The sequence below is a fragment of the Squalius cephalus genome, assembly GCF_949319135.1.
Source record: "Squalius cephalus genome assembly, chromosome: 9".
NCBI lineage: Eukaryota > Metazoa > Chordata > Actinopteri > Cypriniformes > Leuciscidae > Squalius > Squalius cephalus.
The window spans coordinates 18,416,085-18,430,640 of record NC_137130.1 but is presented as its reverse complement, the minus strand read 5'-3'; the positions used below and the strand labels follow the sequence as shown (position 1 = coordinate 18,430,640).

The 14,556-nt window shown below is 36.7% G+C and overlaps 1 protein-coding gene across 8 annotated transcripts in view; it reads left to right on the top strand.

The window, feature by feature from the left end:
* Positions 1 to 14,556, top strand: part of lrch1 (leucine-rich repeats and calponin homology (CH) domain containing 1) — a 45,144-nt gene that overhangs the window by 15,245 nt on the left and 15,343 nt on the right. For 7 of the 8 annotated variants that reach the window (XM_079881391.1, XM_079881393.1, XM_079881394.1 and 4 more), the window contains exons 2-13: positions 1,498 to 1,642; positions 4,069 to 4,195; positions 4,590 to 4,695; positions 7,322 to 7,458; positions 7,534 to 7,664; positions 9,968 to 10,055; positions 10,795 to 10,900; positions 11,544 to 11,629; positions 12,738 to 12,805; positions 12,927 to 12,989; positions 13,278 to 13,355; positions 13,487 to 13,523. In XM_079881391.1, coding sequence (XP_079737517.1) covers positions 1,498 to 1,642; positions 4,069 to 4,195; positions 4,590 to 4,695; positions 7,322 to 7,458; positions 7,534 to 7,664; positions 9,968 to 10,055; positions 10,795 to 10,900; positions 11,544 to 11,629; positions 12,738 to 12,805; positions 12,927 to 12,989; positions 13,278 to 13,355; positions 13,487 to 13,523 — 1,172 coding nt within the window. The remainder of the gene's footprint in view (positions 1 to 1,497; positions 1,643 to 4,068; positions 4,196 to 4,589; positions 4,696 to 7,321; positions 7,459 to 7,533; positions 7,665 to 9,967; positions 10,056 to 10,794; positions 10,901 to 11,543; positions 11,630 to 12,737; positions 12,806 to 12,926; positions 12,990 to 13,277; positions 13,356 to 13,486; positions 13,524 to 14,556) is intronic. The other variant, XM_079881388.1, reaches the window with a different exon arrangement.

Below are 14,556 nucleotides of genomic sequence, written 5' to 3'. Positions count from 1 at the left end.
GTTTTTTTTTTTAACTTTTATATAATTTTGGTAATTGACAACTTAACTACGACGCTGCATGCTGCATTTTAACCGTTGCATTGCAATTTTAACTGCAAAAACACATTCTGTGTGTACCGACTCAAGTTACGAAAAAAAAACATTAGAATAATGACACTGATATATAGCCTGACATCATCTCATCTGACAGCAGATACTGAACCATGTCGTGCACAAGATGCTGCAAAAGACACGAGTGCAATGATCAAACACGTCAGCCTAGCATGTTTACATAGTAAAACAATGGAAAAGTAGCGCAGTGGAAAGGAAAAATGCGTTCTGTCTGACAGTAGAGCAAAGTCTTTGCAGAAGAGTCAACAACTTTCCAGCATGTCTTTCAAAATAAAAGTCTTCCTCTTCCATCAGAAAAACATTTTTATGTAATAAGTACTCTTTTTAAAAGTATGCTGAAGTGTACTTTTTCACAAGGGTGTATTTGCACATACTATTGTGCATTAATAATTATCAGCTGATAAGTATTGGCCAGAAAGTCCAAATCGGTGCATCCCGTATGGATCAAATTTTGAGTATCACCAGTCCAGTTGTTATTATTGCTTTTAATTAGTCAGTTATGGTTTGAGTATCTTTTTTTTATCCTCTGAACTTCTTATTATGGTTAATGTTTGTAGGACTATTTCTCTAGGTCCGGTCTCATAAAATTGTGTGAGTGTGTTTTTCTGTCAAACTTATTTGACTATATGTATACTGGAGTGTATCAAGGGTCCCTCATTCTTGACAGGCTTATTTAATGCATGAAAAATACAGTGTGTGTGTGTGTGTGTCTGGTTTCGACTGTCTTTTACTATTAGCACTTACACAGTCTCTCATAGGTCTGTGTGTACGGTTTCCTTGGAAACACTAATGTGTAGTGACAACAGGCTATAGGTCAGTGGTGGAGTTGTCATTTGTTGTATCATTTAACACACACATAATGTATACAGGAGTTCAGTCACACACTCACAAAGCAAATTCAACTGCTGCACAGTTTTATTAATATTTCTATGAATTTGATATAAAAACATGGCCCTGAAAGCAAAACACCAATCACTTTGATAAAATGATCTGGTAGTTAAACCCTCATACACACATTTGTTAAATGTCATCATTTAAACAATGACATCACCTTTAGGCACGTGAAATACTAACTGAGCTTGGACACTACCAATTATGGCTTTCGAAATGAGTGTGTGTGTGTGTGTGTGTGTGTGTGTGTGTTCAGGAAGGATACTTAACCTTTGAATTCCCTACTTCACACCCTCATGGTTGTTTTTGTTAGTATTCTCTTCATTGATATCTGTTGTTATGAAAGCACCTCCTTGTGTTTAGTTAGGGTACTACAACAACAAATGTAGCATTAAGTGCAATGTGAAGTCATGCTATTTGTATAATAACTTCTCTAATCTTTTTTTTTTTTTTTAAGTGCTAGTCTTAACTGAGCTGTCTTTTTTTTTCTCTCAGATCTGTCGAAGAATCGCTTGATTGACATTCCGTCAGAGGTGTGTCAACTGGTCTCCCTGGAAACACTGAATCTTTATCACAACTGCATCAAAGGCATTCCTGATACCATCATCAGCCTTCAGTCCCTTACCTGCCTAAACATCAGGTGAACATCACACACACACACACACACACAAAAGTTAAGACTTTTTTTTTTACAAATTGGTTTAAAGATAACCATATTTATTTATCAGTGCATATTGCATATTGGTTTACATATAATATTTAAAAACTGTGTAAAAAATATTTGTGGTACACTATCATTTAAAAAATTTGGGGTTGAAATTATTAAGGATGCATTCAATTGATCAAAAGTAACAGTAAAGAATCTATAATGTTACAAAAGATTTGTATTTCAAAGAAATGCTGACCATTTTCTTTTGACCATTCTATTCATCAAAGAATCCTGAAATAAAAAGTATCACGGTTTCCACAAAAATAAGCAGCAACGTTGTTTTTTACTGTTTGCAACATTGATAATAATAAGAAATGTTTCTTAAGCACCAAATTAGCATATCAGAATGATTCAGAAAGATCACGTGACAGTGTTGCATCAAATAAATGCAACCTTGGAGAGCTCAAGAGACTTCCCCAAACTTTTGACCAGTACTATAATTATTGTGTTAGCATTCTTTTCCGAATATATTACATAGGATTATTACATAACATATAGGACAACCCAAACTTAAAGTGCATGGCATATAACATACTGCAGTGAAGTGATCCAAATAAACATGTATTTCCCTCTGGTTGTCCTTCCTGCTTCTGTTCACATCTAATAAATGTACATACAGCCACACACACACCTACACACACACAAACACACACACACACACACACACACACACACACACACACACACACACACACACACACACACACTCGCTCTGTTTGAGTTCTCTTTCTTTAGCCAAATGTCTCCTGCAGAAGGCCTGATATTCACTCTGAGTTAATTAGCAATGGAACTTGTTCTGTAAGAAGTTAATGAAGCACTAAGCTCTTGAATGGTTGAGAAGAGTTATCATAAACTGGAGATGGTAAATCAAGCAGAAAAAAACGAGTGAGATCATGAAAAATGAATGGAAGATAATCAGAATATGGAACCACCAAAAAAAGTGAAAAGACACTCGCACACAGATTTATATATTTTTCCTCTGGTACCTCCTTCAATACACACACACACACACACACACACACACACACACACACACACACAGCTAAAAAAAAAAGAAGATATTTGTCTGTCATCCTCTAGTCATAACAGGCAAAGTTTGTCTTCTCATGAACCCATGAACAATTCCCTGAATCAGCCTTTTTCCTGTTTAATATCATATAGACAGAAATGACAGTGTTGCAGGAAAACAGATTATTTATCATTTTATATTTGGATATCAATCTTTTATGAGTTGTAATGCACATAAGCCTCTCTTCAGCGCCACAGCTGTTGTGTAATAATTTTATTATAGTAATTTCACACATATACATTTAATTATGTTCATATACAATGGGTCTAAAAGTCTAAGAATACTAGTGAAAAAGCTTTATTCTTTTATTAGGGCCCGAGCACCGATGGTGTGAGGACCATATTGGAATTGCTCTGTTTATTTAATTTTTTTTCCCTGTTACAGATTATATTAACATCGCAAGATATATATATATATATATATATATATATATATATATATATATATATTAACAAAAAAAGTTTAAAGGAGAACTCCGGTCAATTTTAACATTGAGCTCATTTTTTTGTAAATTTGGAGTGCTGTCAGTACAGAGAACAACGACAAAAATCGGTGTTGCCTACACAGTGCTATCCTCTGCACTTGTAATGACACATCAAGGATGTTAAGAGGCTAAAAGCAGGTTTAAAACTTGCCCCATTTAAGTCAACAGGGTGCAAATTTTAAAAAGAGGATAGCACTGTGTAGGCAACACCGATTTTTGTCGTTGTTCTCTGTACTGACAGCACTCCAAATTTACAAATAATGAGCTCAATGTTAAAATTGACCGGAGTTCTCCTTTAACTTAAATTTAACATAATTTAATTTTCAGATACACTTCAGGCCTACACGCATAAAAATAACAAAATAATGTAAAAATTTCAAAGAAAATATATTTTCTTTATATATAAAGATAATACTAAGCGGGTAGGTGAATTAAAAGATTACAGCTGTTACAGCACATGCATTAGGTAAGGTAATCTGATAAAAGCTTGCAGATTTTTCAAAATAAATATGAAAAGTCACTTAACCAAACATCAGATGTTTCTTGTTCACAATTTCTTAGTATTTACTATGTCCTTAAATGCATTTAACATCTTTAATGTTTCTTTTTACCATGTTTTTTTTATGTTTATTTGCAGGTTCAAATTATAATTTGATTCTAACATTCTAACATTCTAACATTGTGATAAATACATGTTGTCTTTGATCAGTCAGAATGAAGTTTTCCAGATAAATATTTCTGCTTGAGGAGTAGCATTGAGAAAGATGCTGTAACGTGTTTTGTTTAAATGTTGCGGTGCTGTAGCCGGAACCAGCTGTCAGTGCTGCCAGCGTGTGTGTGTGGTCTTCCTCTGCGAGTGCTCAACGCCAGCAATAACAAACTCAACGCACTTCCAGAAAGCATTGGCCAGCTCACCAATCTCATGGAGCTGGTAAGTGTGAGCGTGTGTGCTGTACCTCTGATGTCTGCATATGCATGAGATGCTTGCGATACTTGTGATTATCACCCTTGTTGACTCACCCTTTCTCGACTTGGCTCATATCTGCCTATGTTAAATGCACTGCTTTTCACTCTTTCCAGTTTTTATTCTCTGGTAGCTCTTCTCCCTGTCTTTTTTCTCTTGCTCTCTTTTGTAACCATAAATAAGAACATGCACAGACCAGGATTTGTGTTAGGTGGGAAATGGCCCCTCATACTTTCCAAACAAATATAGTACAACAAGCGCTTAGTACTTAGTGTAATGAAAGGTTTGTGTGGAAATATGTGTTTGAGAAGAAGATAAACATGCAACTCTAAAAAAAAATTCTCTATCTTTTTCTCCTCAGGACGTAAGCTGTAATGAAATCACAGCTCTTCCACGCCACATTGGCCAACTCAAAGCTCTGAGGGAACTCAATGTGCACAGAAACCTTCTCTGTGTTCTACCAGAGGGTGAGTCTGCAATCTGTGTGTGTGTGTGTGTGTGTGTATCCCTCCTCCAACCTTCTTATCTCTGCAGAAAAGATTTCACTACTCATCACATTACCCATAAAAACATCCTCCGGTAGCTCCACAGCTACAGGAAATCTAGCCCTTGTTTGACCTCTACTCCACCAACCTTCTTATTCACGCCCTCTCAGTGTCATAAATTAAAGGGAGGTTAGTTCTAAACCCAAAATTAAGATTTTTTTTCCCCCATTGAAAGTCCACGTGAACAAAACTTTGATGCTTCAAAATGTTCTTAAAGACATTGTAAATGTAACTGAAGTCTTCTGAAGAGACAAAATTGCTTTTATATTTATGAACAGATTAAATTTAGGCTTTTATCAAACATGAACATTTTTAACACACATACATATAGAGCGCATCAAATATGGTAAGCGAACACTCAAATGTGTTTGCCGGATGCGCAAGAACCAATGAGGTTTGTTCTCAATACATATCGATTACTTTTATGATGTCTTGTACTTTTTAATGAGCTTAAGTTTCGGCGGAATGGACTTTCAATGGATGCACAGAAAACTTCATTTGTGTTTCGAAGATGAAATGAATACATTCATGTTTGGAATGATAAGAAGGTGGGTAAATGATGACAGAATTGAAAATTTTGGGTAAACCGACACGTTAATGCATTTTAGTTCTCGCAGATCACTGTTACGACACTCATTGAGCGCATTCAAAATGCTAGTACTTTTGTATTTAAAGTACTAAACATCTGATGCTTTTGCTAAAGCCAGTTTTAAACTCTATTGCCCAGTCTGACCACTACATCCCTACTTCGTCCATGTTTTTCAGTAAGCAATCATTTTGGAACAACTGATTCACTACATTTTGTAATAAAGCCAAATAAAACGCTCAACCTCATGTTGTACTTATATAAACTACCATTAACACAACAATTTTGTAAGTTGTTCTGAAGAAAAGCTGACTGCCAAGAACATAAACGTAAAGTGTGGGTGTGTTCCTTTAAAAAACTTCGAGAAAAAGTGCTAAAATGATTATGTGAGCCAAGCATTGTCTTAAACGTGGCTGGAGTAATATCAGCAGCTTATCTTGGCAAAAAAGATCTGTGGCTGAAATTTTGCAGCTCAACTAATTATTCAGCTAAATTATGCTTGCAGGTTATGAAAAATACGTAATGGTCTCTCCAAGCACATTGTGCCAAAATGATCTCATGGAGCTGAAGCTTTAAAATAGATTGCCTGAGAGATCAACTTTGATTTATTGCTGTTATTTAGTAAATAACCAGTAAATAACATTTATAAATGCCTGCTGAAACCCAACAAGATTTTATGTTTTATGTTAAGTTTTTTTCTGATGATATAGCCTGATGTAAGCTTTTTTTATCATCGATCTTCCAAACACTGAATATCTCTTATTTGCTTTTCAAGAGCTGTTGTGTTGTTTCCTGTTACCCTACTGTTTTAAAGTGCCCCTATTATGCTATTTGAAAGGTTTCTAATTTGTTTTGGAGGCCTCCCCTGGCGTATTAACAAACAGGCTTTCTTGAGCTGAAGCCCAGAGGCCAACACTGGGGAGGGACCTACTGGCTGCAAGAAAATGATATCGTTCAAATAACTATTAGTATATATGGGAGTTTACAGCAGTGACAAATGCATTCTATAAACGCACTCACACCTGTAAAATGTCAGGATTCGCAACAGCATTTTCGGCAAAGCCCTGCTGTGTGAACGGAACCGGACTAGACATCATACAGTGCGAGAGAGATGCTCTGCGCTGAACGCGGGTTCAGTATCTTACAAAAGCGTGGATATAATCTGCGTGTCATCTAAAGGTTTTAGATCAGGTCAATGTGTTCCATCAGTGCTGCTTTATGCCTGCTACAATCCTATAAGATCATTACAAATCACACTGTACAACATGGATCGAATAAACTTGGGTACGTGTGACGTATGTAGACTGAACGATGATGACACCTATTGAATCGTAGGCTACGACGCAAGTTAGTATAGAAGAATAAAACATAATCAGCATGCGCCGGTTTATCGACAAGATCAATTTCGACATGAAGCTAAAATCATATTTTTATCTGGGGTAGGGGGCTTACTGTAATTCTGTAGCCCAGGGCCCTCTGGTTATCTTAAGGTGCCCTTGTCTCCTACAATATGTTTACATGCATCCAAGGTCCGTTTCAGTTTTCTTTTCTCACAGTGTCTGAAATGGTTCAATAAAGGATCTGTCACTTTAAACTTTTCCTATCTGATCGCCTACTCTGTTGTGATTGAATTTCAGCTCTGAAGGCTTCCTCAACACTTGTATACACAGTGATGCTAACAGTAACGATGGCGTCGGTTTTACCGTATCAATTCGAGGTCGAGGAATTACTGACAACTCGTTTCAAGCAGTTCAGAATCAGGAGACAATAACTCAATTTTTATCATGCACTTTGATCTTTGTAACTTTGCAGGCCTTTTACATTCACAAACAGCTATATTACACACTACATGAAAGGTAATATCTGAAAAAGCGTAATAGGGGCACTTTAAATTTTGGCAGCCTAGTTGCAAAATGTATTGAATTTTGTGGTTTATTAATTTTCTGTATGTGTGTGTTTTAGATTTGGCAGATTTACCCCTGGTCAAGTTTGATTTCTCCTGTAATAAGGTTTCTACTATTCCTGTTTGCTATCGAAAAATGACCCAACTCCAATCACTACAACTGGAGATCAATCCACTTCAGAGCCCTCCTGCACAGGTAACGCACACACACACACATTTTATACTTCCGTGCTCTCACAACTATTTCTCACTTTATTTTTGCTGCTTTTAGATCTGCATGAAGGGCAAGATTCATATATTTAAATACCTCGCCATGGAGGCGTGTCGTAGTGACAAGATGGCCGATGCCTTGTACCTTCCTGTTACGGACCGCCTCAGCTTGACTAGGCCGACCAATGGGAGGTCAGTTCTCATGATTACCAAGTAGAATAATTAAATTGTGTTTAAATTCATTTAAATTGTGTTGTGGTGATTGTTAAATTACAAAAGCAATCCATATGTATATTTAAAGGTGTCATGACATCAAAACATGTCATGGTCTTTGTACATTAAAACATTCTGCATTTTTCATTTCCATATAACTGCCTCCAGAGCAAAACATGGACATCCCTGAACCATAGCCATAGCCCACTGTCGTTCAGTCTCTTAAAGGTCCCGTATTATGCCCCTTTTCACAAGATGTAAAATAAGTCTCTGATGTCCCCAGAGTGTGTATGTGAAGTTTTAGCTCAAAATACCCAACAGATCATTTTTTACAGCATGTTTAAAGCATGTTTACATTTTTTGGGGCTCAGAAAAACGCTCTGTTTAGTGTGTGCCCTTTAAATGCAAATAAGCTGCTGCTGCACGGCACAGGGGGCGGAGCTTCATGAGCTCGCGCTCAGTCTCTGAGGACTATTTCATCTCACGGAATGATGATAATATCAGAAACTCTCAGTAACGGTGTTCATTATGAGTCGGACAATAATGCCTACAGAGTCAGAGTGCTGTATAGAGATGGAACAGGTATAGTTTAGTTTAATTACGGTTATAACGTATTTGTCATCTGCTTGTATGTATCCACTATTAATAGCCTACAAGTCTGCTGTTTTGGACCAGGTCCGAATGATGATCAAACATATGCTGATGAGTTTAATAAAGTTTATTGTACGTCACACAAAAGATGAAGCGTCAGTTTTACTTCAGTAAATCACCGTAAGAGCTGAGTAAACACAGTAAGTTATAAGAAGTGCGCAAGTACATAAACGAATTTCGGTAGAGTTGAGGGAGCATTTTCTTTAAAAACAAAATAATTCCACCTCGTCTTCAGTGGCTGCCTCAGATTTCGGGAGTAAATAGAGAGAGCTATGTGGATTAATACATCCAGCCACACAACACCTACAACGCTTGGGAGACATTCTCATCAGTGCAGCAGTTGTGAACTCGATCAGGGCGGGTCTATGTTGAAACGGCAGTGTCTGTCAACACTCGTGGGCGGGGCCTGTGCTTAGTGACGTCACTAAAACAGCATTCTGAAAACAGGTCGTTTGGAGACACTGATGATGATTTATGGGGATTAATAAAAAAGGAGTGAGTGGATTTTTATCACTATTGGCTGGTTGTGTACACACACTGCCAACACACATTTATGTCCAAACAGCATGCAAAAGTGAATTTTGCATAATACGGGACCTTTAACGGCTGATATTTGCCTACACTGAATGTGAGCGTTTTGTCGTGTCAGAAGTAAATAGAACCCATTATAATCACTGATGTTGTGTACACTGGATACAGCATACAGATCCACGTTCATTTTCTGGCATACACCACACACTTGAGTCTGTCGACAACAAGACAAATGGAAGAGTGAATGAACGTTCGCTTTGACGCATCCAATTTAAACTGCACGTTTGCGTCTCTGTACAGACTTCTAAAGAATCCCAGTGTCAGAAACAAGTGGATGGTTTATTTTAATAGTATGACGAGCCTTAAAGGAGCCACCCCTTAAAAACGGATAATTTCAGGCAGAAGGTCAAAATGAAGGTTAAAAATTATTGTTTTTCCTGCATATATATATATATATATAATATACATATGGGCTTTTTTAAAAACTTCATGTTATAAGTGAACCTCAAGGTCAAGGAACAAAAAATCTATGTCATGACCCCTTTAATTCAGTTAAAACAATTATCGACAACTGCATTATATTATATTATATTATATTATATTATATTATATTATATTATATTATATTATATTATATTATATTATATTATATTATATTATATTATATTATATTATATTATATTATATTAACTGAAAAGAGATCCGAATCCATTGTCAAAACCAATGTTCTTTTATTATTTTAGTCGTAGTCAGCCAAATGAGATATTAAATCTTTATATAGTCAGAATATCTGTCATTTTACCAATTCATGCACGTCTAGGTGGGTGTATAAAAAGATCTGAATGTGGAATATAGTGTGGAATCTCAAAAAAAAAAAAAAAAAAAAACCAGGTCGTGCGTGTCTGTGTGTTGGCTGTCATTATCATCCTTATCTCAGGAGAATCCTTTTAATAGACTGCAGGGGGTCACTCTTCTGAGGGAGAGAGAGAGAGAGAGACCGAAAGATTTCTTTCCCTGTCTCATTGAGAGACATAGGCTACTTCTCTCTTTCTGTCCTACGCGACCCCTAACTTCTAATCCCGCTCTTCTTTTTGTCTCAGCACTGAGGACATTGATCAGCACAAGAAACTCGACAGTGACTCTGGGGTAGGCAGTGATAATGGAGACAAACGCCTTTCTGCTACAGAGGTCAGTGTGTGTGTGTGTGTGTGTGTGTGTGTGTGTGTGTGTGTGTGTGTGTGTGTGTGTGTGTGTGTGTGTGTGTGTGTGTGTGTGTGTGTGTTTGAGAAGATTGCGACCATCTTGCCTGTGTTCTTTGCATGTTTGCATGTCTAATTCCATTTATTTATTTATTTATCTGCTATATAGTGTTTTCATCAGTGCTGCAAATTTTAGGTAATAACACTATTAAAAGCACGTGTTAACTTAAATGTGTTAGTTTGCTTATGGCTGGGTTGCAGTAGAAAACTCTAGCAGATCTGAGCTCATATGATTTAGGGACAAAGGTCTAGCTGGTATCTGACAGTTATCATGTAGCATACAGTGTCACTGTCTGGTCAGTTGTGGTTGTAAAACACTGTCCTAGCATCAGGACAGGACCGTATGTCAGTATTTTGGTTTTTCTGTAGTGTCATGCTGGGTAGCCCTGCCCATAGTGAAATCACATTGGTCCAAAAAATAGCTGTATGTTAAATATCAACTATTCTCTGATTGACTGTTATTTTTTCATTATCGTTTCAATAAATAAATATCAAAGGATGGATAATAAATGTGAAAATAATGCCAATAAAAAAAAAATGTTAAGCTGAAATTAGTGATTAGTAAAAGTGAATTGAATGCAGTGTAGTGTCATGTGTGCTAGTAAGTCTTACACTAATATGAATTCACTTTGTTCAGTTGATTTAGATGTTGTGGTTTTGTGTTCCAGCCTTCAGATGAAGACAGTCTCAGCTTGAATGCGCCCATGACCAACATCACAGAGGAGGAGGGCTTGAGCAAAGACGACTCCAGTGAACACATCAGCGCCCTGACAGGTGCAACTCGCACACGCAAACACACCCTCACATGTGTGGACAGGATATTAAAGGCCTGTAAAGAAAAACATCCTCTTACTGGGCTGACATAACATTGCTGTGAGACTTTAGACAGCCTGCGGGTGTGTGCATGAGACCCAGGTTAAGCCCAGGGGAGGGTCCCGGACAGGAAGTGTGGATACTGGCTAGGAAGTTAGTGTCAGCACATAAGGAGAATTAAGGGAGGGGGAGATGAAAACCGAGAACATTGCAGGAAGAGTGTGTGTGTGCTGTACTTTAAGTGTGTGTGACTGCTAAGCTGATGGGAGGGTCATTTACTCTTTAAGCTTTCAATAAGATTTACTTGACGTACACACTGCATGTGTACATGTGTGCTGTTCATTTTAGAAGAGCACTATTTAGGTTTCTGTTTCTTTTCAGTTAGAGGAATGTTCCAGGGTTCCAATAAAGTTCTATTGACAGCAATTAGGACATAATGTCAGATTTATCTTATTTTTTAAAGTCATTTACATTGGTAGGTCATTTTAAGTTGTGGACAGTGAATTCTGCACTATAATTTCTTTAAGATTTACATTTAGTGTCTGTAAAAAAACTCTTTATCCTAGTCAATATAATAATTTAGCCATGTTTACGTGTCTTGTAGCAGACAGAAGTCCGTCGGAATCTCTTAAGGAACATCTGGGTTATCGAGACTCTGCACTCAGCTCTCCGTTCGTCAACTATATCAAAGTAAGCTTGTTCAAGATTGTTCTTTTTCATGCTCTGTCAGAAATTCATAAATATAACTGATTAATTGATTGGCTTCAGCACTGGCACCAAGTGCCTCCCATTGTCCACAACAATATTCAAAGTCCCCATGACTTTTATAGTTGTTTGTTACTTCCTGGATAAGTATTAATAAGAAGAATTTGGCATAACTACAAATATATGTATTCATACTAAATATAAAAATACCCATGCAGTTTTATTAATAAATAAATAATTTTAACTTTTTCAAGTCTATAAATCACCAAAGGCTGATATAGGCTCATATATCCTCATATTTATACATGTTTTCCTAGACTGGGAATCATGGCTCTTCAAAGAGTAGTAGTTGTTGATGTGTTGAATTAAAAAAATAAATATTTTTTGGCAGTTTGGCAAATATTTGTTGGGAGTTTTATCTTATTTTAAATCATTTTAAGTCATCTTGAGGCCCCGTTTGAAGTTTGCTGAGGCCTGCGGTTGAGAACCAAAAGAGACGCGTGAAACTTAATGTTCATTAAGGGTTTTTTTTTTTTTTTTTTGATTTGAAAGATTCATGAGTCTCATGCCCCACTTTACAAAATACTGTGGGCTGATCTGGTTTAAAACAGGTTTGATCTGTTTTTTTACTTTTATTTTTTATTTAATGTTGGCTGTTTCTCTTCATAGTTAAAGTGTTCTAGTTTGAGCCCTAGCTTGAGTATATTAAACATATTTTTCCTGTTTTTATCTGCCCTATTTCCCTTTATTCCATTCTTTTCTTGTCATATTTTTCATCTGCCTCTCTTGGCATACTGTTCTGTGTTCCAGTAACTGTTAGTTTATCTGATAACGTTACATTACATTACATCATAGGATTGGCACTGACAGTGTTTATTTGTGCATTAGCAGTTCCCTTGTGAAGTAATCCACGTCTAGAGGGACATTGTGCGTATGAAGGGGTGTGTGTATTCCCATCTGTGTCTGCATCACCCTCTCAAACAGCCAGTGCTGGATCTGGTTGAATTTAAATCCAAGCAAATCAGGCCTTTAGTTTGCAGTCACATGACTGAGTTTGCAGCTGGAGTTGATGTGTGTGTGTGTGTGTTTGAAGGGTCGAGGTGCTGACTTCGATGAGCCCCTCAGGATAGAGGAAGACACCAACTGGGCTTCAGAACAAACGTATGCTTATATCCATATATTTATTCTTCTTGTGTTTATGCCTGTATCTCTTCTATCTTTTCTTACTGATTTGCTCACTAGTTAAACATATCCATATATATCACATTACTGTGTTTAACAGGTCAAAGGTCAATATGATCAATCAGCTAAAGGAAGCTGTGGAGATGCTACAGGATCCTAACAGGTAGGTCAATAGGTGATGGCTGGGATGTTACTCATTCGCTTTCATTTTTGTCCTCCTGTTACAAGTCAGCATTTTGTGATTTTCAAATGAGTTATATATTTAATCAAAATTGCAGTCACTGTTAATATCTGATGCATTTCTTTGAGTTAGCTATTTAGCATTGGTAACAAACTATAACTGTCAAACCATAAACTGCCACAACATGCATGGTGGTCTCAGTAGAAATAATATGTATTGTGAAAAGTGCTATACAGATAAAATTGACTTGACTCTTTTGTTTATGTTAAGGGTTAACATGAACTCGGCTGATCTCTCTGGTATTAAGCTTTACCCCGTGGAAATGGTTACAGTAGACGAGTCGCTCAAGTAAGTGACTTTAGCGTCACAGCTTAAATATTTTACAGTAAATACAAAATAGTAGTAGTAGTACATTCAAATGCTGCTTTGCATGTTTAATTGTTTACCAACGCATCATTCTTGTTTTCATCTTCCTGCAGTGGCCAAGAGAGTGATGAGAGTCAGGCCACACCTAAGGTAAAACGCCAGTACATATGTGTCTAAGTTATATAATTGTTAGACAAGTTTCACTTACAGGACCTTACCGGTTCCTCTGAGCATCCTGTTCAGTTCCTCTTTATATTGGCTCTGTAGACTGCAGTCTTTCTCTAGAGTTCCTCTGAGATCGGTGGGCTATTGTTGAAGGTTGACCCGTTTCCCTGGAGGATTGTCTTTCATACACCTTTTAGAATGTTAATGTGACGTCAGTTATGTGACATCATTTTACGTGGGGTTTATAATATCAAAAGTTGCTAGTTTTTCATTCATTCAAGAGCAGCTGTAAAAATCCTTTACCTAAACTGAACTAAAGAAAATGATGAAGTTCTACACTCACAGTAGCCTCTCTGATTACAAAGCGCTATGTGGTTTGAAGTACTATCACTACACTTCAAAAGTTTTGGGTTGGTACAATTTTTTTAAATGTCTCTTATGCTCACCAGGACTGCATTTATTTGTTCACAAATACAGTAAAACCAGTCATATTGTAACATTTTCTATTTTAATTTAATTTATTTGATTTTCATTTATTCTTGAATTTTCAGCAACAATTACTCCAGTCTTTTGTGTCACCTTCAGAAATCATTCTAATTTGCTGATTTGGTGCCAAAGAAACGTGTTGAAAACAGTTGTGCTGATTTAGATTTTCATTCAAAAGAACATTTATTTGAAATACTTTTTTTGTAACAGTATACATGTCTTTACTTTCACTTTTTATCAATTTAATACATCCTTGCTGAATAATATTCATTTCTCTCTCTCAAAAAAAATCGTACTGACCCCAAACTTTTGAACGGTAGTATATGTTGTGCTTTCGGTGTGCAGTGGTCTATCAATGTTTTTTTTTTGTGTGTGTGTGTTGTTGTTTGTGTGCGTAGTTTCCTGTGTTGTGATCTGATTATTTGGATGAAAAGGCTGTTGACTATTATTAAAGGTAAAACTGTAATCAACTGTAGCCATGGTGTGCAAAAGTTCTGGTTAGCCTGGTAGCTTCTATGCTATAGTTACAGGC